This window comes from Amblyomma maculatum, chromosome 5 (genome assembly GCF_055883805.1).
Source record: "Amblyomma maculatum isolate TAMU_Amacu chromosome 5, ASM5588380v1, whole genome shotgun sequence".
Taxonomy (NCBI): domain Eukaryota; kingdom Metazoa; phylum Arthropoda; class Arachnida; order Ixodida; family Ixodidae; genus Amblyomma; species Amblyomma maculatum.
The window spans coordinates 158,187,795-158,214,569 of NC_139348.1; the positions used below are offsets into that span (position 1 = coordinate 158,187,795).

The window sequence follows — 26,775 nt, forward strand, 5'->3', positions numbered from 1 at the left end:
TTCTTTTTCGGTTCTTATTTTTGTAATGTCTAAGTGCTGTACGAAAGGGGGAGAAATAGCTCTCCAGGACGGAATTTGGCAGGAAGACGAAAGAATGTGTGCGCTTCGCGTCTGGAGAACAAGTTAGTATTTGTTTACTAGCTTTACTTATAGTTTTTGCATGGACTAAAACTAGAAAGTAATTTAGAATTGAATAGCTTAGAATTGTAATGTAATTTCATTTCTTTTGGGAGGCAGTAATGAGTAATGTAGTTTAATTACTTTTCTGCGATTTTCAGCAAATTAACTAGTAATGTAATTTCTTTTCAAAAGTAATTTTGCCATGTATGGCCGCGAGGCATAAGCGCCAGTCTTGTCGTTTGTCTTCCTCGTCCGTTTTTCGAGCTGTTTCTACTTTTACCTGAGATGAACCACGGACTAGCCCACAGATATTGATCGATCGCAATTCTGGTCCGGGCCCGGCCCAGGCTCGGCTGCCTTTCCTGTTACCCGTCCGAGCCCAGTTCGGCCTCTATGATTCAAACCCGAGCCCAGCCCGAAGTAATGATTGTAATCTACCCGACCCGCCAAAAGGGCTTAGGTCTGACGAAAAAAAAATTGAGCTGAGCGCGTTTCACTAATGCAGATGCTCTTGTTACTTCAACGTTTTCCTGAAAAAAAAAAAAAAAAAAAACGGCGTTTTTAGAACAGTGGTGTTAAACTATATTCCTATACTTCTGGTAGCCTTATCCGATCGCAGTGGCTTACATTCGAGATATAGAAGTTTCCCGAAAGTATTGCAGCTGTCGTACTGATATCTCTGGCAACAAACTATTAAGGAATATGTGAAGCAAATTTTGATTCAGAATACGTTTGCCGCTGGAGGTCACGCAATGAGCAAAGGAAGCATGGAGTTGATTTTCCCCTTTAAGTGGCGATTTGAGGAAATGTCTTGATGATGGAATCGGCGTTCATGATGTATTTATTGGTGGTTCAAACTTGAAGACATTCATGTTACACAAGGACAGGTAAGGCTAACTATTTATTAACGCGAAAGCGTTACTTCGCTATGTTCTCGGATTTCTGTCCGAAGACCGTGTCCATAGACCGTGTCCGCAGACCGCGTCCGCAAAATCTTGTCCGCAGCAGTTGCGGGTAATTGAGAAGCTGTAGAGGTTAATGAGTAGTGTCAATCGATAGAGGCTGACGTAATGTTGCTGCATAAAAATAATTAGGCCAATAAGTAATTAGGTAATTAATTACAGGCAAAATGTAAGATTTGTTCGCAGTTGTAATTGAGAAGTGGTAGAGGTTAATGAATGGTGTCAATCGATAGAGAGTGACGTAATGCTGTGTCTGAAATAATAATTAGGGCAATAAGGTGATTGATTAGAGGCAAAACACGCAAAATCATCTCCGCAGCAGTTGTAATTGAGAAGTCGGAGAGGTTAATAAGTGGTGCCAATCAATAGACGGTGATGTAATGCTTGAAAAATAATTAGGCCAATAGGTTAATTAGGTAATTATAAAAAGGCAAAAAATGAAAAAGTAAAGGCAAAAATGGTTTTGCCTTTAATGGCTTGGCGCCACATTTGAATGTATTGTTACGACCGTGCATCATCCGCACTTGCGCGCTCTATTGTTCGCCTGTGGGCATGGATAAGTGCTGTGGATATGTGGTGTTGGTACAATGGCTCTAAGTGAGCCTGTTTCCAGGAATCCTGTTTTGTAAGCCTGTTTTGCTTTGTGGACACCCTGCAAATGCAAAATTGACCCTGTCAAGAGAACGTCTAGAAAAACACAAAGAAATGTCCCCCTGCGGGAAATAGCCGGAAGTGCTTTCTTTCTTTTGTTCACCCTTCCAGTCGAGAAGCGCCATCGTCCAGTGAGGAATGCCTACTATCTAAAGGAGACGACAGAGTGACATGTCCGCTGACTTGCAGAACAAGAAAGGAGCATGACGCATACGACCATTAGATGATTTCCTGGGAATGCAGGAAAGATTTGCAATTGTTGGAAAGGGACAATGCTGGGAGCCGTATGCGGCGCGCACGTGCACTTGGGTTTCTGAGAAGTAAATCCACTTGCCGGAACCAGCCTATCGATTCTTGGCTGAAGAATAGAAATGTACCTCCTCGCCGTTCCCAAGCTTTTCCCGCCAACAAGTGACCAGGCCCAACGAAACAATGCCGGGCCAATCAGTGCTTCAGACCATCAGTGCAGTGATGTGTTCGATTGGATGCCGATATCTGAGGGGCGTGCGCTGGATTTGGTTGGTCAGCATCTTCAGAGAGGGGCTGGACATAGGGGGTTTTAAGGACGCTGCAGAGCACGAAATGTTGCTCTGAGCCCTGGGTAAACGGCTCATCCAAGACGCTTCTCGCTATGAACTCTTTACGCTTGCCATTTTGTTAATATACCCTTCTTTTTCATGTAAATAATCATGTAAATAAGTTTTCTCAAAGTGCCATTAAACCTGCTTGTATATATTTCACCAACTTCGAAGATTCAATCCTTCTTCAACCCGGAGCCTCTGCACGCTACCAAGTGAAGGCCGGGTCGACATAGCCCCAGCGTCACGACAGTATCAAATACTAAAATAGGTAATTAAATCAGTCGTTTAGGGGGACGTCAAAGATGTGACGTCACGCAACTGGAAGTAGAGCCGATAAAGGGCATAGGAAGGGATTGGCGCGCAATTTCAAACTACCGAAGAATAAAAAAAGGGGCAACAAAAGTGAATTATTGTGACGTCAAGGATGTGACGTCACGCAACCGGAAGTAGAGCCGAAAAAGGGCATAGGAAAGGATCGGCGCTCAATTTTAAAGTACCAAGGACTAAAGTAGTCAATTAAGGCAGTCAGTTAGGGTGACGTCAAGGATGTGAAGTCAAGCAACCGAAAGTAGAGCCGAAAAAGGGCATAGGAAGGGATTGGCGCGCAATTTGAATGTACCGAAGACTAAAATGGGTAACAAAGAAATGAATTAATGTGACGTCACGCAACCGGAAGTAGAGCCGAAAAAAGGTATAAGATGATATTGGAGCGTAATTTGAAAGTATCAGACTAAAATGAATAAAGAAGTGAATTAATGTGACATAGAGGATGTGACGTCCCGCAACCGGAAGTAGAGCCGAAAAAGGGCACAGGAAGGAATTTTCGCGCAAAATGAAAGTACCAAAGACTAAAATGGGTAAACAAGAAGAGAAGAGAAACAACTAGCTAACCCGTTAGTCACTTTCAAACCTATCTCCGCCGCGTTATTCCGTTCTCTCAACGGTGGGATGGATAGATGGAATATAGGCGCGTCTTCTTTGAAATGGGGTGGTAGCAGTTGCTATGATGCTCATTTTCCCTCCTATATCTTGTTTTAGATTGGTTAACTATACCATCATTCTATTTATTGAACTTTTCCGCTTTTAAGCCACCAGTCCTTCAATCGTTTTTTCTAGCTTCCACCACAGGTTCATTCACCCGGCCAATGTATCTCTAAACGCCAGAGCTTCAGGCAGTGACTGCGCCTGCATCGACTTCCGGATTGATACTATTACATTAGAGTATAATAAGGTTGTTTCTGTGGATTTACCACATACTGCACATGTCATCTTCACTGTTAAATTTCTTTTTGTAGCTGCGTGTTCTGCCCCGCCGGGGTGGTGCAGTGGTAAGAAGCCCGACCTCTGTGCGAAGCTCCCGGGTTCGAACCCGGCCATGTCAGCTGCGTTTCGATGGAGGCGAAACGATTGATTGATTGAAAACTTTATTGAGTGCATGGGAGTTCTTGGAGTTGTGGGTGGTCCGCCTATTCCGGCAGCCCAGTGGCCTGCGCCGCAGCGTGGGCCCTGCGAACCAGACCTCTTTGTTGGTCGGGGTCCTCGCTGTGCAGAAATAAAGGGATTTAATTGGCATGCCCACACCATGTGAAAAGCCGTAGCTATTTCTCCACAGTGTGGGCACTCTGGCGTCCGTGTGCTGTGTGATGTCAGCGCACGTTTAAGATCCCCAGGTGGTCGAAATTACTCCGTAGCCCTCCACTATATGGCTCCCCTTTCTCTTTTCGCCTTCACTCCCACCTTCATCCCTTCCCTTACGGCGCGGTTCAGGTGTCCACATAGCAAGTGTGACAGATACTGCGCCTTTCCCTTCCTGTGAACTAATTATTAGCTGCGTGTTCTAAGACACCCTGATCTACCTTCAAAACGTAGAGCATTGCCTCGAGTTATCAAAGAAAGCTTCCTTCCTGATCTGCCTTTTCCACTTTCGGTATAGTTCCACACTATTTCTTTTCCATCGAATTTATCAAATTTTTACCTTGTGTTTTTCACCTGTTGTTTAACGCTCATTTCTCCGTCCTTGTGATCCGCGTACTTACTGGTTAGTTTCCTAGTTCTTTTCCTCCATTGTGAGTCAACACTTTTTAGGTATAGGTATTTAAATACTTTAGCTGCCCATCTGTTACTGTCCAATTTCCTCAGGCGTTCCTCATATATTTTACTCTGAGCTTCCCGTACTTCGAAAGATGCCCAGCCCATATCTCCCTGTACCGCCTCATTTGTGGTTTTGCCGTGGGCACCCAGTGCTAATCGTCCGACAGCTGATTTATTTCTAATGTCGACTGTACCCGATTTTAGGCACAAAACCGTATTTCCGAAAGTAAGCCCGGGTACCATAATTCCTTTCCAAATACCCCTCAAAACCTCATACCAGTTGTATCCCCACAATGTCCTATGCTTCATTATCCTGGCATTTCTTCGCCTTTTGCCTTAAAGGGACACTAAAGACAGCCAAAGATGGTATGAAAATCTAATAAACTACATTTGGTGACACTGTCGCCGCATATCCGGCAGCAAAAAATCGAATAATTGCTGAGATATTGCGATAAGAATTTGAGGTTTTTTCTTGTTCCCGCCGGTCGAATTCAAACTGTGGCCTCCAACTACGTAGTTGGAGTTGAGTGACGCACACTATGACGTAAGCGGAGACTCCGTGATAGCTAGCGAGCCGGCGCGCCCCGCGGCGTCGCATCCCTCAAGGGCCAACTTGGCAACAGTATAGCAACAGCGTACTCGCAATGACGGCCTCAGCCGAAATAAATAAAACGATGAAGAGAGTAATTTACCGAGCCATGGGCCCATAAAGGAAGAAAAAAAAAACATAGAGGGCTTGTAATGCACAATACTTTACACGTTTCTCAAACTTTTGCGCTCCTTGCACTGTGTATAAACAAACCGAGCCCTCGGTCATCGCAACGCTTCCTGACATGTTTACATACAAATAAGATTTAGTTACCAGCAAAATAGTGACCTCGCTGCTGCGCTAGTCAGTTTTGAAGCTTCGTCGCAACTTTTTCCTTCAAGGTTTGCGCTACAGCTCCGTGTTCAGCGAAAATTATGTCCACGGTAGCAGAACATGACCGAAGTGCCGGCGCTACTACATTTGCCAGCGCTGTGAAATTCCACATGTTAAAATGGATCCAGTGCACAATATAGTGCGCATAGGCATCCAGAACATTAGTTGCAAGACGTGAGAGCAGGCAGCATGCGCCGATGATCAAGTTGTAATTTTTAGACCGGCAGCAGAAACACATTATTGTAAATGGGGCCACGACATAAAAACTAGAAATATTTCCAGCGTGTCGTGGCGCGGCATAGCCGAGCGGTTAGTGCCGAACGTTACCGAGCAAACAGTAGAGAGTTCGAGTCGCACCGCTTCTGGCGTTTTTTTTTTTTTTTTTACATTGATTTTTTTTTAACCTTTTGTAATGTATTTCTGGTGATTCGTTATTTTTAGTTTTTACTTTTTACCCGAGGCCCTTTTTTTCGCCGGGCGACGAGCGCAACATATCGACGCTCTCCGTGGTGTGAGCGGCAAGTATGCCCCTTTTGTTTATGACGCCTGCAAATAGCATGTTGAAGGTCTTGTTGACGCAGTATATGTTGGTCAGATGTGCCATGATTTAGTGAACAATTGAATGATAATGCGTTTTTCCTTCGGTGCTTAGCATATGTATGCTTTTCGTGGCGTACGTAGCTGCAGTCAAGCTGTCAGGTCGCAGTCGAAGCGGCAACGGCGGCGATATGTTGGCGCAGAAGTGTGAACGAAGGAGTGTGTCGGCGGTAGCGGATTTCGCTCGCTCGTGCCTCCGAATGCTCAAATGGGAACCATCAAGGCGCATCTGCTGCTCCAAGCTCGTAATTCAGGCGCTGCAGTTTCAAACAAACTATCCGAGTGCGCACGAAATGCCCGAGCCGAAACATAACCAAAACTGAAGTGGGCGCCTGTGGCGCCTCCAAGTATATTTTTGTATTTGCCTTGCAACGTTTACGTTATCTTTTCGCCGTCGTTTACGTATGATAACCGCGTGTTATCATGTTTGAGAAAAAACGTACTACTGCATTCAAACATTCAACGTAATTCGCATTTGTCAGCCTCCGGGATCCCTAGCGCGTCACGTGATTTGTAGTTGCGAGCCTCGGCCGTTTGGCTGTGGTGGCGATACCTGTATTTCTGTTATTCTTCTTTACTACCTTATAACAGCTCTGTTTTCAGTAAGAGTGGTCTTTTTGTAATCAGGAACTGGCATTCTATCGATGCAAACCCACTTCCTTTCTCTCTTTAGTGTCCCTTTAAGTGATCATGCTTTTCAATGTATGCCAATCCTTCGCTTACCCATACCCCAAGATATTTATATTCTGCTACTCTGGGTATTTCAAGACCCTGATCAGCTGAGCCGTTGAAACTCATCAGGCCAGACTTAACTGCACTAAAACTGAAGCCTAGAGCGTCCCCTTCATCTCTGCAATACGTAACTAGTTTGCAATTCTTCCTCTCTGCTAGCAGCACAATACCGTCTGTATACATTAAACCGGGGAGGCGCTGCTGCACTGCCTTTCTGCCTAATCCATATGACAGGTTAAAGCCTAAGTTACGTTCTTGTATCCTCCATTCCAGATTTATCATATAAAGCATGAACAGCAGCGGTGATAGAGGAAAACCTCGTCTTAATTCTTTGCATACCCTGACAGCTTCCGTACTTCTTATTTCTTCCCATGCAATTTCTATTTTGTTATACCGGTATATTTCCTGGAACGGTAGGGTCCCCTGAGGAGCGTCGCCTGGCAACAGATAGCGGAAATATTGTAAAAATGAATAAGAGCGCATTTACAGCCTGCTGTACTCGTTGCTTCGGTGGCGCAATGAACTGGCCCTACTTACCTGAGCACCGAGCGAATGAAACATGTTCAAATCCTGTAAGTGTAATAATTTTTTTATCGCAACATTAAAATAAGCTACCAAGATCTGTCCTGGAGGTTGTCCTCTTTTAGGTTGCATTATGTGATATTTTTCATTCTTAATAGCCGCAAAATAGCGGGGAAGAGGGGGGAATAAATTTTTCTATGATTCCCTCGACCAATAGTAAATTTGAAAAAGGAGAGGTAGGGACTTCCAACCATACTAAACAGCACTTAACTCCATTCTAAATATTGGCCTTTTATCCCAGACCTGCCTTAGCATACATTTTCCGCACACACACATACGAGACAGACGTATGCGATGGAAACACTTCAAGATGTTCCGTTTACCGGCTGCTCGCAAAAAAAAAAAAGTTACACAGCGGAAACATTAATGGCCACACTTCTTCAGCTGCCTGCAGACAACCCTCTTGCGCCGCATACGTCACCCACCGCAGACCTGCTTCTTCAAAATGGGTGGCAAACGCAAGCGCTTCAAACAATATGGTAACTGCAGAGAGCTGCACGCAGAGAAGAAAGCAGCAGCAGGAAGGGTAAAAAAGCTATGGAAACCAGGCGCTTTTGCAGCGGCCCCACCGACCACAATACAGCTGCCGCTGACCCTCCGTCGCGCGGCCCTTGAAGGTAAGTGCTTCCACAAGCTCTGTGATGGTCACGACTAGGGCCCACAAGTGGACAAAATATAAAACAAGTACTTGTGCACCTGTTCTATACAAAAGACGGAATGGCACTCCAAAAAGCGTACCTCACAAATGAGCTATTTTCTTTGAATTTGATTTCATTTTCTCGTTGCATCCCTAACAAGTGAATGGCATTATCATGTATTAAAAAGTTTGCAGACTGACAATAGTCACAAAATGGCACTACCTTCACCTGTTAAACACATGACACATAAGCAGCAGGAATTCAGTGAAACTAGCCGTTGATTCGTAGCCCTGAGCCCAATCCAGGTCCATCATTCTAAAAGGCCCGAGCCCAGCTTGGGCCCGCAGCTTAAATCCCGTACCCGGCTTCGGCCCGGGAGTGAAGTGCTTTATACCCGAGCCAGGCAAGCCGAAGTGCGTATAGTGCTTTAGTGTGCACGCGTTTTGCAAGCTCTGCCAACCGCTTTGCCCGTGTTGCCTCTGGTTGCTTTAGCGTGTTATTCTTTCACATGCTCGTAATATCATGTCCGTTCAACTACAACTATGGCAGTGTTTGGTTATCTGCCCATGATGTTCAAAATCTTTCCCTATCTCGTGATGCCACCCATTTAGTTTCGCCTCTACGAGTCGCCCCAGCCTTCCTTGAATCCTTTGGCTGCTTACTACAGCCATGATGGTGCTATTTTTGTTTGCGACCTTAGTGTGCGGTGGGTCTCACCACTGCCACGTTGTTCCAGCCCCTGGTGAAACAGTCACTCTTATAATAGAAGTGCACTTCGTGAAAAGTCACTACACTTTCCCGTTTGACAGGGGTAGCCAGGTTTCACTCTAATAATACCATATTTACTCGCATAATGCTCAAACTTTTTCTCGTGGAATAATGATGGTAAGTTGGGGGGGTGCGATAATTATGCGGGGAAGATTTTGAGCAGATGTTTTGGAGTGCTAAAAGAAAACTTAAATAGGTGTGAATCGGGATTCTTAGGTCAGCTGTTGTAAATATAATCATAATATTACTTTCGAGCAGAACTTACCCTTGTTATAAAAGTACAGGGTCGCCAAAAGCACAAATTCCTAAAGCACTTTATTTACCGCACGCAGCCTCATCATCACTCCCCGCGTTCCGTGGTATATAATGCTCACAGCAGTGCATACAGTTCTACTCTTGATCAAAGACTTGACCAGGGTCAGTGTCCATCGCCGTCTCTAGAGCGTATTACGCAGACCTCGTTGACGCCGAAGTGCCTGCTGGCAGCATGGTTGCTAGGCTGTAGTGCGTATACTCGAAAGCTTTCAGCTTAAAAGCAGCTGTATAACTTGCGTACCGCCCCATTGTGATGCGGCACCAAGAATATGGTAGACGGTGGAACAAAGCAAGGAATATGGACGGAACGAAGGAACAATGACGAGACACGGAAACACCTCGCAAAATGGCGACGACTATGAACATCTTGGAGGTAAGAAAAAAAAGAAAAAGATAATCACGCTATCGTCGCCTGGTAGCACGTGCACACAGCGAGGCCAGCTAGGTTCAGTAGCGCTCCAAAGATGGCACTTGTTACTACTAACAGACGACTCTCGCGGTGGTAATGGTGGTGGTGCAATGATTATGCTAGGGAAAAAGTCTAATTTTTTGCACCCAATCTTGGGGGTGCGAGCATTACGAGAGTGCGAGCATTATGCGAGTAAATACGGTACGTAGCAGGGGTCAAAAGTTCGCGGGATGCGGATTTGCAGAACATTTCTTCATTGCCTCGCTAACTTTTCATAACATTTTTTCTCTGAATAGGGCGTGCTTGCCCCCTCATAATTCAGCACATTTCATTCCCTATGTTTGCTCAGTCGTGCAAATATTTTGTTGCGAAAGCAACACTACGCTAATCATCCAGCCATTTCGCATGGCACAATGTGGGCCAAACTGTGCATGCGCGAGGAGCCGCGTGACATCAGAGACAGCAGCTAGTGTGCCAAAGCTGCCGTCGAGGCCACGCACTCTGCCGGTACCGGAGAAGTGACGTCATAACCACACCGCCACCAGCTGTGCATCACTCTCTGCGTTGGTTGTGCGAAGAAGAGGTGTATGGGGTGTATATATAGATAGGAGCACACAGCCAGAATCGACCAACTATGGAGAAGGAGAGCTCGGCCGCTCTCCTTCTCCATAGTTGGAGAAGTTAAACTCGTCCGATCCCGAGGTGGTTGCCTGGCTGGTGGCTGCCGATAATAGAAGGAATGAGAGCAAGAGGGCTAAGCGTGCTACCACAAGCTAATCCTAAGCGTAGCCATGCAGCTGTTGCTTCCGCAACCCAACTGGGTTTAACTGGAGTTAAACCACTGCCAATCTTTTTACACAAACTCTTTTGCTCCTGACTGTACTGCTGTTGGTTTAGAGCCATTTGCCACGCTTTTGCCCAGTACCACAGAGCATACAGTCCCTTAAGACTAATTAAATAACAAGGCAAAAAAAGTGTGTGTATGGAGCAGACTTTGACAAAAAATTTAATAATTCATTTTTTTTTCCATGCACACAAATGAAATAATCAGACATACAACACTTGGAATGCGATGGGTATGCAACATCGCAGTTTCAAACTCATTGAGCGGTTCACACCGTAAGTGATCCAATAAAAGTGGATGAGAACGTAACACTCCCAACATTTCACATGCTATAAATGTGCTGCCTGCAGTTACAATGTTGTGCAATATCTTTACATCACGTGCTGCACAAGCCTGGTCAACAGGTACATGCATGCTTTCGGTCCGATAGTGACACAGGATAGAGAGAGAGAAAAAAAAAATACGGATGCAAATTCTTAAACCCGTTCTAGCTAGCTGTCACAGCTTCAACACAGTTATCGCACCCGATTTGTGCCTTGCTGGCAACACAAATTAAAACAAAAGTCTTCCCAACCAATACGATGACAATGTCATGCAGTCACCAACCAAAATATGAACACAAAAGCTTGTGACAATCAAAACGACGAGAATTGTTCCAATGCTATCGCGCTCCAGTGACCATGATATGCAATGCCAGACTTAAAGTGGGACACAGATGAACTAAACAATGCTTTCTGGGAATAATGCATTAGAAGAGCTTGAGGTTCTCATAAATTCTGACACCGCAAGGCAAATGAATCCCAGACAAAGGAACGGGCGAGAAAGTGGAACAATCTGGAGTGCACGGTCTCGTCTGAAATGCTAGGAAACGTGGCTCAAGAAAAATGAGAGAAACACTACAAGCGGGCTTGCAAGAGAAAGTTTAACAGATGACTACTCTGACGACCAACCGAGCACTCATTATTAACTGATGACAAATGACAGGTGACATTAGTATACGTAACCGCTCTTTGTCAAAAATATTTGCCAACATGGGAAAATTCAGATGGGAAAAGTCATTCTTCCGAGTAAGGCTGCTTCCCACTACTTCAAAGTTGCAAACTGCTAAAAGCAGCCTACACATGAATATACTATGGCTATCATAAAAACAAAACTACTGAAATTCAGCATAACTGAATACTGGGCGAGTTGGCAGGCATTAAGCATTTTTGTGCAGCATGCGAAAAACGAAGACCGCGGAAGAAACTCACACCAAGCGCCTTTGCCTCGAGCTGATGCACAAAACGTAGAGGATCGAGCGACACCTATTGGTTGCTGTGTGCAGTGACAAGGTGGCCTCCGTTGGCCACCCCTGTGCGTCGCCTGCACTGGCTCTTTGCTCTCATTGCTGGCTTTGTGCGTTCTCTTCGCCTTTGGCCATTTTTATGATCTCTCGCTGCACTTTCGAAACAGTTTAGTGCATGGAAGTGTTCTGCGAACAGCGTCCTACTGGCGAAGCGTACCGCTGACGATTGCAGTGACACTTCGCTCGAGCGTCTTAGCATCTGCTGCTACAACAAAACTTAGAAAGCAAGGAAATATAGAAAGAGTGGCCTTGCCTTGCCCTGTAGAGCCTATCCAGACAATATCGTAATGAACTTAAAAATGCCAACATATTTTGAAAATTCTGCAGGCCATGTACAAAGGACCCATGAGACCCATTTATGTATACAGTAAAACCTCTTTACAAAGACACTCAATGGACCAGAGAAGCCTCTCGTAGCCAAAAATTCTAAACATGTGAGGAGTCGGACTAGGCAGACCAGCATGCCTGTGTGTATAAACTTGCTTTAAAACTTGCTTAATACAGATCTAAATTTGTTCGTCTGCTTAGCTGATGATGCCAATGGTGCCAGTGCAGCCAGTTTCACAAGAGTACGTCCTTATGCAGGCAGGGGCCTTTTGTCAGAAGATTAAGGGCAGTGATTGTACAATCGGAAGGTTTCGTAAAAAATCAGAAGCCTTCCGGGCAAATCAGAAGGCTTAGCAAGCATGCTAACCTCATAATTTAAAATATCTCACCAAATAACCACTGCAAACTCTACATGCAATAAAGAATCACTTGGTTTGTTGACATACCTGCACGGCTGCACTGATTGCCACCACAAGACAGACGTGCATGGCTGTGGCTCTCTCACCCAATGCTTGCTTCCAACCAAAGTTTTTGGCAGTTATCCGAGAAGCACATTTTGAAGCAGAAGGGCTCATTTTTTCAGCAATCTATCCAGAACATTCTGTCGGCACTTCTGTGAAGCCTTTCCATTCATCAAGGTGATGCCACCTTGCCAGCGCAGACAAAGTATAAACTGCTCCGCTTCCCTTGCTTTCACACCAACTCCTCTCAGTCACCATGTTGCTCAGTAGAAACACTTTATGACGACTGTTTCACGCATTCTGTAGCAGACGACAAAGACTATACAACTGTCTCCCACAGAGACAAGCGCGAATGAGCTTACAGCAGCTGCTTCCGTTCCAACATGACGTTAAGCTTAACTATTGCAGAGCAATCACCTCACACTTTGCTGACCAGCCAACCTCGTACAGCCTGTGTCGAAAGTATGTGGGTCACATAGTACTGTACCAGGCAGTCATCCAACCATGATGCAGGGCTGCTAAAGCACAGAAAGTACCGAGGTAAACCCGATCCTTTGAAACAGCATGTCATAAAAATGAGGGATGCAACAAGAAGCCGCAATGCAACCAGATTGCTCTAACAATGTGCTACGTGGCCTATGGACTAACCCCAGATTGTAACCCTTTTCCCATTGACACTGTCTCGCTCTGCCTGAATAAACAACCATTAGCTCAGAAAGGAGGGTGTGGGCCACGGGGAGGCCGTCCACCCCTCCAGTTGGGGCTCCACATCAGTCCAGCCGCGCCTCGCACTCGCCCCTGTGGCCCCACCCTGCGGGCCTGGGGCAATGCGCCACGCAGGCGTACCCGGCGGGTCCGGAGGCCGCGCTGCATCGGGAGGCCCCTCTGTGGCTGCTGCGCCACCACCGGGGATCCGCCAGCAGCGGGGGCCGCATGCACCGGCGGTGGTGAGAAGTGGACGGGGCTGGGAGCCGCCCCAGCCACGGCCGCCGCCCCTTGCGGGGACAATGCCGAGCTCGAGGTTGGCTCGGGCTCCTCCCACACGATGCGACGACGCTGTGTAGTCGCCTGCTGCTGTTGCTGCGGCTGAGAGGGCGGCCCCGAAGATGACGTTGCTGCATACAACCCAACAGACGAGATGAACATCGCACAGGAGCATAACACTTTTGAGATGTACTAATGACAGTGCAGGCATATCAAATTCAAATTAATTTCTTTCTGTCTGCCTGGCATAAACGTGCACCCAGAGGAGCTGCAGAAAAAGCTGCAAGACACAGCTTGACGAAGCTGCAGCCCCGTTTCAGTTCAACAACTTAGTTGTGTTAGCAGAATAAAAAACAAAGGAGAGAAAATGAAAATTTTACGATTGTCACGTTTCACTTTTGCTAAAAAGGAACAGTGGGTAAATATTTTAGGTAGAAGATAATCCGACAAGCCAAAAAGATGTCACGCTGCTAGTGGGAGTGCAGCCTAGCGACAAGAGCCTGCATCGGCGCAGCCTGTGATGGCGAGAGCCTCTTTAAATTGCAAGTTTCAGAATGAGGTGATCCTTCATTCAGAGAATCCCCACTTTGCTCAAGGGCATTTAATGAGGGAGGTGAGGATGGAAGGTGAAGCTGTTTTGTTTCTGGAGTAGAGCACACTTATTATATCTGGCACACTTATTGGGAAGTGCTTTGAATGAATAAATACAAAGTTTCACTAAGGTAGCTCAAGTAGTTTTGACATCAGACATATATACATATGCACAATTGTGATACCCAACTTGCAGAAAGCCTGGCATGACAACAAAACAAGGTAGGAGCCTGCAGTTGCTCTTAAAGTTAAGCCATAAGAATAGTTTATGCAGTGACATTCTCCAAGTCTTTTTATCAGCCTGACTTTTATTTAAAGAGAACATTGCATCCATGCTTGCATAACACACTCATGTCAAAATAGTTGAAAAGTAAAAGAGTGAGACCCAATTTAAATATTATCTCTCTCTCTCTATCACACACACACACACACACACACACACACACACACACACACACACACACACACACACACACACACACACACACACACACACACACACACACACACACACACACACACACACACACACACACACACACACACACACACACACACACACACACACACACACACACACACACACACACACAGGAATGTCACTGCGTGAAGACTTTACCAAGAAATACAATGCAACAAACCTCATGAAAATCCATCTAGCCATTGCTGTGCTACGCTTTCTGCAAGCAAGGCAGCTGGCTCAAAAAGCACTTTTGAGAAAAAACTGACACTAAAGTTGCACCGCCACTTTTTGTCCATCAAAATGCCTTGGGGGTTGAAATACTGTATCGTGGACGCTACACACTTCTTTGTGGGTTGTAACGTGGTTCCAGGTTTACCTGAATGATGCAAATCCGGTTAGGCAAACGTTCACCATAAATTGGCAACGCGTCACCCTCCATTACGAAAACGGAACTCCCCCTGCCTCGGATCTACATCACGATGTCGCGGCTAGCTGATGCAGCCAGGACTTCGGATTCACTGCTGGGAATCGATTCTAGGGGCAGGTGCCGTAGAATGCTGCTATTCTGGCCCCACAGACGTTCGCCGTTGTACTGGAGAGCTGGCGCCACGGGAACTTTCCCCGTGCCAGCACTGCAACGCAACGTCGACGTTAGTTAACGGCGCCAGGTCCTCCGGCTCACTTCCTAGCGTGTGGGTTGGCCTTCTGCGACACATCTTCACGATCTTCCTTGCTTGCACCAGAATATCCGTGCAGCTGCGCAATTGTATCAGGTGGCAGTTTGCCCATGCGCGTGGAGACTTCATTGGAGCCGTACCGTGTCACTACGCCACTTCCGTTTGTCATTTTACGGGCAGCACGGTGTGCTCACGCTTTTCGAAAAGCGTTGATGCCAAGCCGGTTCTCGGTTCGTCCAATCCATTTGTCGCCGACCACTTTTTTCTCAGGATAGCAGGCTTGCGTTTGCACTTGCAGCACGCACCTTCGTCCTACATTTCTGCTGCACCGCGCGCTGCTGCATCGCTGACACACATCGCTGGCAGGGCGTGCCAAGCACCACGTGACTGGAGCAACCAATCAGCGCCTATCAATGGCTTTGCAGAGGCCTTCGCATTTTAACGTTCATTGTTCATCATAGACAATGTGGTTCCTTTTTAGACTCACTTTGAAGCTGTTCTCGCTGAATTTTTTTTTTTTTTTTTTTGCAGTGTGATTTAAAATGCCTTGTAGATTCCTAATCTGATCTATCTTTTCGCAATATGATCCCGTCTCCCCTCAAGTAGAAAATAACTTAGAAAAACAAAACATCTTCATTATTCCAGCCCACATGGTTAAAAGACAATTCTATTCTGTTGCTGTTCTCAAAAAAAAAGAAAAGAAAAAATAGAAAAAGCACAAAGGCTCGTATTAGTCCGATAATCATGTGTCTTGAAGTCTTGGTCTTTGGTTTATGGAGTTTAACGTCTCAAAGCGACTCAGGCTATGAGAAACGCCGTAGTGAAGGGCTCCGAAAATTTTGACCATTTGGGATTCTTTAATGTGCACTGACATCGCAGAGCACACGGGTGCCTTGTTTATCACTGCCATCGCAAAGAGACTGTCCCTGCATCGTTGGGCACAGTAGATGAACGCCCTAACCACTGTGCCACACCGGCAGGATTTAGTTCTTTTAGATAATACAGTGCAGTGGTTGAACACAAGTCACTATTAAATCCGGTCTTGCTGTTATATACCCGAAGGAATAATTTCAAGCACCATTTTCTTTGGCGTGAAGAGAGCATTTCCAATTCCAGCTCACTTTTCATTTCAGGACAGCTCTCTCCCCGATGATAATATTGCTTGTTTAATTTATCAGCTAGGACGGGGAATAGAGAGATGCCAGTGAGCATGTTTCCCCACCTAGCCACACGCTCCGCCCTTTTGTTGCAGCATTTAGCGCATGTGCAGTGGCGCTCCCTTCACCCTCATAACAGTGAAACTTCATTTCAATGCACTTCAAGAGAAGTCAGGAAAAAGTTTGTTAAAATGAATGTTCGCTGAATTGAAATAAGTGTGTGGAAGCTTGCTGCCATTAGCTCCAAGAAACATTGGGTGTTCAAATTATATCTCAACTTACTCATTTGTCACTGCGCTGTTTGCAAGCGATGAATGCAGTAACCTTCACTTCGGAGCACTTTGGATCTTAGGACTGCAGCAGTTTTTAAATCAGTCAGCGTGTCCAAGACTTCGTGAACTTTGTCCAGCACAACGGTCTGCTGGGCAGCACAGGCCTTCCTTTTCTCCAACTAGATCAATGCTTCAGCAGATCACGGTTAACCAGCGTGCATGTATACATGTGCCTTTCTTGCATCTAAAAGACCTTGTAGGGCTGAAGCTCCTTGGCTGTAAAGCCCATTAAGCTTGAAAAGCTAGCTATGGATTCGGATGGCTACAATCGTGTTTATATGGCTAATTTGGTTTGAAGCTCAACGACAGCCAATTTTCGTCATGTGGAAATGAAACATGGTTAAACATATAAACATACAACAAAAAGTGCGGGTTGTGCTCATTGAAACGCTTCATATGACATGAAAGACACAAGATGATGCCGCAAAAAATGTTTGTTGAACCGGAATGAGCAATAACTAAAGTTCATTGAACTGAAAGGGGTTTGTGTAGCGTTCAATGGAGCTTTGGAGGGGAGCTTAAGAAAGTTTGTACAACTGAATACTTCGTTTAAATGATGTTCGTTCAAGTGGTATTCTACTGTATTCCCCTATGCCCCTAACCAACCAGTAAGGTCACCCCATTCCAAAACTTGCTAGCATTGCAATGAACCTAGTCAATCCATGTTCCTCATTGATCACACATTTGCGACACAAAAATGATGCAACAGCTGTTATGATCCACAGCGGCTGCATTCACGTTATGCCCCTTGATATGCCATAAGATTAACAACAGGCTTAAGTTTAATAAATACCCAAATATTCCTGGAGCACACCCACCAGAGAAGAAGAAAATGAAACAAAGCTAGCACGTGTGTCCCTCGAAGTCCCTAAGACATGAAAGAATTCCTTCAGAAGGTGGAACAGTGCAACAGTTGGACATCAATATTTGCGGAGCCACATTATGCATATCTTGTCGCTGCTGCCGCGTAAACTGAAGCGCCTGTCTCAGCAGCTGCCAACAAGTACCAGAGGAGGATAGTGAAAAGGGGCCCTGCACATGATAGGGAATTTGCTGACACACCTGCTAACGGTAATCCCTTTCTAAGCTTTTTTTTTTGAAGTTTTAGCGAGTGACTGCGCTAAAGTCAGGCGGCCTACCTGAAGAGCCCGGTTCTTCTGAGGCCTGTGCCTCTGAGCCAGATTCCGCTGCTGTGTCGGGGGCATCTCCCTCCGAAGAGAGAAGCTCCTCCTCCTCCTTTTCATCGGGAGTCACTGAGCAAGGAAGAAGCAGCAGTTGAAGTCGACTTCACTTCGGGTTTTCAACAAGCAAACAAACCAGGGCAAGAGAAGCAAAAGGCATTACTATATGCGTGCCTGGCAAAAGTCCTCTAATTGGTCTTTGTCATCTCCCAATTCATCCACAAAAGAACTCGGGGGGAGGGAGTTCGAACTGGTTGAACATGCATAGCCAATAGTATCAATCAGGAGGGACAGGTTCGTGGGGTGTTCCCATTCTCTAAGGTGTTTTAACACAAATGCGTACCACCTCAAGGGGGTATGAGGGCCCTGAAAACTCTTTTTTTTGTTTTTCAATTTACCTTGTTGAAACACTGCATGCAAGTGCTGAATAGAATGCCGATTTCAAATACACAGATTACAAATACTGTATTGACTCGCATAATTTGCGCACTTTTTTGCCATAAATTAAGGCTTCAAAAATGGGGTGTACAAATTACGCAAAAATTTTGCAAACATGCCTTAAAAACTCACTCGCAAAAAGGATATAGCTTGCAATATACTATCATATACAAGCAAAAAAACACTTTCCTTTATTAAGTGAAAATACTTTGTCCAGTCGGAGTCGTTGCTGGAAAAACTGGATTCCAAGCCATGGCTGACATCGTCGCGGCCGTCGTCACCAGCGTCGCTGGCGCCCCAAATAGCGTCATCCTCGGTTCCATCAAGCGCATTTGACAGTCCAGTTTTTTGCTCAACAATGTTTGGAGAGACTCTGTCCCACACTGCCAGTATTCATTCACAGACCGTCTCCAAAGTAGGCCTCTTAATTCTTCCAGTGGGAGTGAGACCGTATTCTCCACTGGCCATCCACTCGACGTACAACTTCTGCATGTTTTCTTTAAACAGCTGGTCAATGGAGACATCCAACAGCTGCAGGACTGATATTAGGCCGCCTGGGATGACAGCAAGGTTGGTCTTCATCTCCTTCAACTTTTGTTTGACACTGTCGACAAGATGGCCCTTGAAGCTATCAAGGACCAACATCGATGCTAGTCGCAAAAGAGCACCCCACACAGTGTCCAGCCACTCGAGCATTAATGCTTCATTTATCCACCCTTTTTCGTCGACACGAACATAGATGCGTTCTCTCACTTTCCCAATTTCGGCATCGTCTTCCGCTTAAATATGACCAAGGGTGGTAGTTTGCGACCGTCAGTGGTCATTGCCAGCATTACAGTGCACCGTTGCTTTCCGCTGCCGGTTGTTTTTATGGCAACAGACGAAGCTCCCTTTTCGCTCACTGTGATGTTGGATGGCATGTCAAACGTCAGCGGCATCTCGTCAGCGTTCGCGATCTTCTTCAACGGTGGGGAATTTACCTTCCTTAGGTCTCCGAAATGCTCTTCTTCCTGGGCTTGCATTTGATAGCCCTGCCTTCTACTTTCGCCAGCACCACACATGGCTCCTGGCAGCAGCACGATTTCCATTTTCTTTGGCAAATTCAATCACCTAGAGTAAATTTCGCCGGATAATTGTGGTAGCCCATTGCAATCAAACACCAACCCCAACGCATAAAGCCGAGCCACCAACAACAGAGATGGACACGCCAGACACACAACAAGCACTACTGCGCCGCGGCTTCGCTTTGGCTGTGATTGCTTGGCTTAGCCTTGGCAGTGCGCTGCACCGATGCGGTCTGCTTGTGCGTTCCTGCTTGCATGCTGGCGTTTTCGTGCAATGAGGTGCGTAAAATATGCAGTTAAATGTTTCTTTTATAAATTCGGATAATAAGTTACGGGTGCGCAAATTACGCCAGGGTGCAAAGTATGCGAGTAAATATGGTATGTCATGTCGAGGTAAAAATATGAAAAAATAATTGTCCTGATTGGGTCATTTCTCATGGGCCTTAATCATAAATTCTGACTGAAAAACACGTCTTTTAGGAATATACAGGCATTTTGCAGAGTCCACCGCAGATCCTAAAGCTTTTTTTTTTTTCCTTAATTATTAAATATTAAAAATTAGACTAAATTTTGGCTAATTACTGCCACACACATTTTTCTTTTGAAATTTTGGCACTTCTTCATGATAGAGAAAATGATGTTACAGAAATTTCCCCAGCTTTAGCACAAGCAGTGGACCTTTTGAAATGTGTGCATGTTTCTGAAAGAGAGAAAGGAGAGAGGAATTACTGTAATAGCCTGAAAAAAATCGCAGTTACTGTGCCGCATCTTCTCTTCCTGATGACATAATTGAAATGTAAATGCATATTTGAAATCGGCATTAAATTTTCCACTTGCACACTAGGTTTCGACGAGATATGTTGAAAAATATGTTGAAAAATGAACAATATATTTCCGTACTTTCATCCCCCTTTAAAACTCGGATGAGTTTTTATGGCAACTAAAAACAAGTTAAAATATGCCAACTTTTCCATGCAAATAGTGTTGCCATGCATACAGAGCGTGGCGAAAATTGCAGACTTCACGAAAATGCAAGAACCAATATCACTACGATTACAGTCACACTAGCTTGCCCCATTCAAAGCAAATGCAGCCAGAGGCAAAAGACAAATAGTGGACACAACAATCACGCAAGTTCAAGTCACCGTGAGACAGTCACGTTTAATACAAAAGGGCTTTAACGAAAGTTAGCGTTATGAAAAACCTGCTACAATTGGGGCTACGTCTCCCTGAACAGCAAAACACAAGTGTGGCACATTTTGCAAGGACTCAGTACAGAGCAGTATGGCCCTATTTTCCAATTTTTGTCAGGACGACGTAGCTTGACACATCTAGAGCAGTAGTGTGGTTGTTCCATTAGGGCCAGGTGTCATGATTTTATCGTTCAACCGGAGTTCCGAGTCCCTGGCAGCTTTTATACATTGATTTTGCTCAGACAAGCGCGTTGAAAGTAAACGACCATTTCTTCCAGTGCTTCAGCAATCCATGTTGTTCTGCATGCAGAAATAAAAATTATGTGCATTTTTATGCGCAACGAATACTTCGAGTTCCTCCAAGGCCAAGCACAGAAAAACAGGGAAAGATGGAGACACGAAAGTGCAAGTGCGTGTATAAAACTTGAAATTTCTCCAACCAACACTTTTATTTTCTGCATTTCACTTCGAACCACCCGGCAAGCCATAAAGCGTCAGTTGTGAAGATCTTATTACAAAGAGTGGAAACACATTGCACCACAGAGCCCGACAAAGCAAACGAAAAACGCTTAATATTCAAGGAACTAACCATGAACGGCTACCCCAAAAAATTTATCCGGAAAATCATTCGCCGCCAAAAACGCAACGACAGGCCCCGGGAAGAAAATAACCAGAAGCAAACAACTACATCTCAAAAGTACGTCACTGTCCCCTATGTCCGAGGCGCCAGCGAAACCATCGCCCGTATTCTAAGAAAAGAGGGAATTCGAGTGGCGCACAAGCCTTCAAACACTTTGGGGAGCCTGCTACCCTTCCCTAAAGATCGACCACCAAGAGAAAGAGCCCAAGGCATTGTCTACAAAATTCCCTGCGCCGACTGTGATGCTAGCTACATTGGCGAAACAAAAAACCTAAAAGAAAGAATTCGGCAACACAAGAACGATGTACGAAATTTTTCAAGAGAACGCAACCCCGTAGCTGAACATTCAGAAGATTCCGACCACAGAATAAATTTCAAAGAAACGTTCATCTTGGAGACCGAGACCAATTACCGCAAAAGACGCCTCCTCGAGTCATGGCACATACAGTCTACCGCAAATAACATCAACCGGACAATAGGCAACCTCCCTGCTGTATACTTGCAAGGTCTTCGCTCTCTCCTGGCCACTTCACAGAAGAAAAGAAAAAAGTCGCCAGCGAGCACACCTGCACCTGCGGCACCCTCACTCGTCTAAACCCCCCTCCTTCCTTCTCATTCCTTTCACACACATCTCACCCCCTCCCCATTCTCCCCCCCCCCCCCCCCCTTCTCCCCCTCGACCATTCCTTTACTTATAGCTGCACGCAGCCCCGCGTCATGCACCCCTGAAGAAGGAGCCGAGCCGGCTCCGAAACGTCGGGTTTTATAAAATAAAAGTGTTGGTTGGAGAAATTTCAAGTTTTATTTAGTTATCAACCCAACCAGACAGGCAAATCTGTCGAAATGTTTAGCTTTCAAGTGCGTGTATGCACACAAGCGCTCGGCTCACCTTCAATGACAGGCACTGAAGAAATGACAACCGTGGCTGGATCAGCCTTGGCCGGCGACGATTCTCCGGGTTCCGTGGGCTCCTCCACAATTGGCGCTGCTGAACTGTCCGACAAAGGTCTACACACAGTGGAGACAGATAGCAGGGCGTGAATTCAACGTGCAATCCACCAAATTGTCGAATAAGCCAGAACAAAAAGCAGTCTGTTTACACCAGCCTCTTTTTGCTAACCAAATAATAACTTGCTTACATTATGCGTTTGTTTAACCTGTTTCGTGAGGCTCATTAGCAGCTTGGAACAGGTTAATTTTGCTACAAAACAAATAGTTCTACTGAACCTGAAAGGTACGCAGTAACTCAGACCAGAGAAGCGCTGACGTTTCAAACGGATAGTGTCATCAGCAAGATCATCGCCAGTGGTTTTGGGAAGACCCAATAAATATCTGGCTCCGGGCAAAAGCCCTGTTCTGTATCGTACTTCGCATTACCACTTGGCGTCTGGGAGAATGGCTGCCCGTGGTGTGCAGTCGCGGGAACTCGGATTTTGCGGCCTAGACCTCAGAGGAGGCTTGACTGCTTAGTAAGAACCCCTACAAGGTTAAGCCAAAACAACAAATAAAACATGAAAAATTTTATTAAAGAGGAAGTAGATTGCACTTTTCATTTATTTGCAGGCAATAATATGTAATCAGTCAGCTAAAGTTAATTAACAGCTTCACGCTAACATTGTCAACATCTATCTGCAGGGCATGCAACTGCTGCACAAAGCTGAGTGGAACATTTTTAGCATGAATGATGTCCCGCAGGGACTTGATCATTCTTAGGACTTCGTGATGCAGTTTGGTTGGCGCGGTTTGGTGTTAGTGTTTTTTTTTCCTACTAGGATTTGCACTCAGTGACCAAATAAATGCCACTGTTATAAACAGTAACCTAGTGTTACAGCATTGTTATATGCGGGTTTTTTTACCGTAGGACAGATGGCAAAGTTGGCGGTGCTACGGCTGTCCACTGTTATATCCAATATATTGTTCAAAGCGGTATTGTTATAAGTAGGTTTGACTGTGCATGCACTTCAATGTTGGCACCATTGGGGAAATGAAACACTTAGTAATAGCGAGGAATTGATTGCGTGGAGATTCAACTACATCAGTTTTTACGGTAGAAACAAACTACTTTGACAGAGGTAGTGTAACATCTGTAACTGGTAGTCGCTGAAAGAGGCCTGCGCAACACAAGGAACCTCGGTAAGACAGTGGTAACAATGACACAAATAAGGTAATTATGGTGAGTGACAACAGTGGGAATTATGCGACACGAACTGATCAACAGGGATACAAAAAAAGCTTCACTTCCAGCTTAGCCGTCTCGGCGCGACTAGACACGACACCCTAACAACACGAGCAAAGTTCCCAATTTGCATACAGGAGCTTTGCCATGCAAAATAGCATAGAGAGAAGTCTTAAATTTTGCTTTCAATTCACTATTAATATGCCACAAATTTCAACACTCTACTAGTCTCGAAACCCTATTTACCATATAACATTTCTGCGTTTATGCAACTTGTGGTTACCGAGGTCTATTTTTCTGCACAAAGCTGATGTGAAAAAAAACAAACAAAGCTTGCCAGCATGATTGGCTGGAGTTGCGGGGGGAGACTAACACTATTTGTCAAGCAGATGAAAGTACAAGCAGTTACTTTTGCAGCCAGTAAGCTTGTGCAAAAGGCTTCGCCTATTAAAGAGCCTTTTTTTTTGCAGGACTTTCAGTCACTGAATTGAGAACCACAAAGTAAGGCACAATTGGAAGTAATTAAAATATGAATTTTGGTTACTTACAAATGCTCACAGATTTCTCATGTAAGAATGAGTTCTGCTCTCTAGTATGCGTCTGTCAAGGCTTTGCAATACCGATTTCGCCTCAAAATCACCTCATCTAGCCTAAAAGGCAGAGTACACCTAGGATTGATCTTAAATAATTTGTGCACTGCAAATTAAGATTAAAAAAAAAAATCAAGACAAGATTGAAAGTTACTGTCGGCAAAGAGATGCGAAATGTTACCTTAAGCACCCAAAAATGCAGCATTAATTCATCATGGTACAAAACCAACGAAAGCGGGCACTTTTTAAAATTTTTTTCTTTTATCCACCATCTCATGACACTTCTGTGTGCTGCTAGGTGACGCTTGTGAACCGGACGTTGTAGCAAAGCGCACCCGAAAAAAAAAATTACTCATGTCGAGCAGACGCACCCTTCTTCGCTGGACTCTGCAGCCTCGGTGACGAGGACGGCAGGCGGGCTGCAGATGGTGAGTGGCCCTGCTGCTGCCGCTGCTTCTACCGCCGCCGCAGCAGAGTCTTCACGGGGTGCAGGCGACACGCCCTCCTCTGGCGTTTCGTCGGGAGGCTCCTCCACAACACTCGTATCCCCTTGGAACAGAGACGCATCTCGCGATTCTGTTCGAAAAAAAAAAAAAAAAAGAAAAAGAAGTGTATATGTGCCGACCACCCTCATTTACGCACTAGTCGGGCCTGCCAGCCCCATGCTCATGAATTTTCACTCAATGTCAATACCAGTACCAACACTGGATTCTCAGTGAGTGGGGCCTTTAATGCTATCGTGTTAATAAGGCGCTTCAACCCAGACTGCTGCCAGTCGGCATAATGACGTGCCATTTATCAACTTGGGCTTTCTGGAATGCCCAGCGGATGCTCACCAGGTGGAGAGATCTGAAGTGGCGTGGATGGTACACTGCGGCCACACCCTTCCTCGAAGTGAGACAGGTCCATTCGGGTGTCATCCACTCCCACGCCTGGAAAAAGAAACCAATCGACAATTACACTCACATATATACACCAAGACACGGGCCTGTCGACATCAGCACATGCTGGGATGAGCTAATGCCAACCATAGAGCATGTGGTACAGCCGATCCCGGATATATCAAATTATTGCTTATATTGCACTCTCAAAATATTCTGTGACAAGAGTCACATTCGCATTCACTGAACTCCCGCTCAGTGGAACATCCGACATGTCCAACTGACAGCCGCGCCCCTGCAAAGTACACTTCTATTGGTGCCCCTGTGATCATTACTGGGGCACTGAGTCAGGTTGGCTGTGCAACCCTAGGTACTTTCCAAGAACACGAATACTGCAAAGCCGCTAGAGGAGATAAATGTCAAGTCTGCTTAGGTACACCATACTGACGTTTGTGTTACAGAAGAGCTCACCTCTTGGCATGTTTTATATATCCAATTATCAATACATCGAACTACGTCGCGATCCCCCTCTAGTTCGATATATCCGGGACTGACTGTACAAACTACAACGTAGAGGAGGTTAAGTACAGTTAAGATTTGGGCAACTGGTTTTACCGATGGAAGTATCTGTGTGCGCTGACCAGCAAAGACTCTCGACACAGGTTAGAAAAGGATGCTAAGACGAGCAACACGTGGCAAAGTTAGGCCTGCCTTAAATGTGGTCTTCCTTGTGTCCTCTTCAAAATGCGTGCTAGGAGTTCTTACAATCAAACTCTGATATATTGTACCCGGATGACTCGAATTTTAGTTATATCGAACTCACAGACAATCCACTTGAAAATCCCATGTAAAGTATAGGAACTCTGACTTCACGGGTCGTTCAATATATCGAACTCCGCACCACGCACTGAAGGTGCACCTTCCCCAAAGATGATCGCATCAGCCTCGGCCGTTTGCCGCGTTATGTCTTCAGACCACGGGCGGAAGGAATGAGAGGGAATAGACGGCTGGTATAGGGCAGCGCTGCACCCTTTCTCCAAAGAGGGAGCTCTCTGTGGTGATCGTTTGCCGTGTGCCAGCACATGACGTTTGCAAACCATGTGCGTGAAGGAATGAGAAGGGTCCAGTGCAGAACGGGAGGGAGCCAATGCAGCCATGCTGTTCAGGAGGAAAAAACGCAATACTACAGCAAAGCACAAGGGTGTGCCCATTTTTCTACTGAGCTTTCTCTCTCCCCTCCGTCTTTCTTTCCCTGTCTTCGTTCACAGCAGCATGCACTACACATGTGCAGACAAGCCAGCTCAGCCTGTGGCAGATAGAATGTTGGACGCTTTCTCCAGTGTGCGTTGTGATGTGAGCTCTCTGTGCGCGGCGGCAAACGTGCGATGCGGGTCTCATGTCAATGCAGCAGATCGTTTTTTTATTTCTTTTGTGAGAGTGGTCCGTCCTTTTTCTCGTGCTGAATGTGCGGCTTAGCTTAAGTTGTGGACAATAAGAAGCAGCAGTGTTAAGATCACGGTGGTCAATTTTTTAATGTTTTGGCACGCACACAGGAGAAAGCGGCGCAGGTGGAAGGTCTGAGTGGCTTTCAGATGGCGGCACAGCCGATTGTGCAATCCTAGCCAACGTGCTGCACCCCCTCACCACCGTAGACATGGGCGGAAGGACACGCCAACTCACGCATACATCTCACCGCGCGGGCCTGGCCCTCCTAACTCTGTGTCCTTGAGGAGGCCAAGCGTGCAGTCCATGGCTTCGAGAAATTTCTGGGCTTCTCGAGCGGACCAGAGGGGGGAAGCATTGCTTTGGCAGTGCTACGCTGTTTCCGCTCCTCCTCCGCTTCTCCAGAATTTGCCAGCAATTATTTATTCGCACACCGCGTATCAATCGATAATTCTGGTCGTCGGTTCTGGTCGTCGACAAAGCTACGATAGTGGTAGCAGGTAGGCCCGGCTTAGAGATAATCTTAGAGAGTTATGAGCTGATGTGGCAGTTAGCATGCCAACTCATGGAGCTGCGCTTAGTTTTCGCTGTTTTTTTTTGTAAAGTGTGGTTGCCTCTCT

At 45.7% G+C, this 26,775-nt stretch overlaps 1 protein-coding gene across 2 annotated transcripts in view; it reads right to left on the reverse strand.

Annotated features, from left to right (window-relative positions):
* Window positions 1-10,349: 10,349 nt before the first annotated feature.
* LOC146190102 (nucleoprotein TPR-like) overlaps window positions 10,350-26,775 on the reverse strand; it is a 91,723-nt gene continuing 75,297 nt past the window's right edge. For both annotated transcript variants that reach the window (XM_084604841.1, XM_084604840.1), the window contains exons 45-49: window positions 24,668-24,763; window positions 24,203-24,407; window positions 21,955-22,073; window positions 17,689-17,802; window positions 10,350-13,460 (exon numbers count right to left, since the gene is read on the reverse strand). In XM_084604841.1, the coding sequence (XP_084460967.1) occupies window positions 13,057-13,460; window positions 17,689-17,802; window positions 21,955-22,073; window positions 24,203-24,407; window positions 24,668-24,763 (938 nt within the window). In that variant the 3' untranslated portion in view covers window positions 10,350-13,056. The remainder of the gene's footprint in view (window positions 13,461-17,688; window positions 17,803-21,954; window positions 22,074-24,202; window positions 24,408-24,667; window positions 24,764-26,775) is intronic.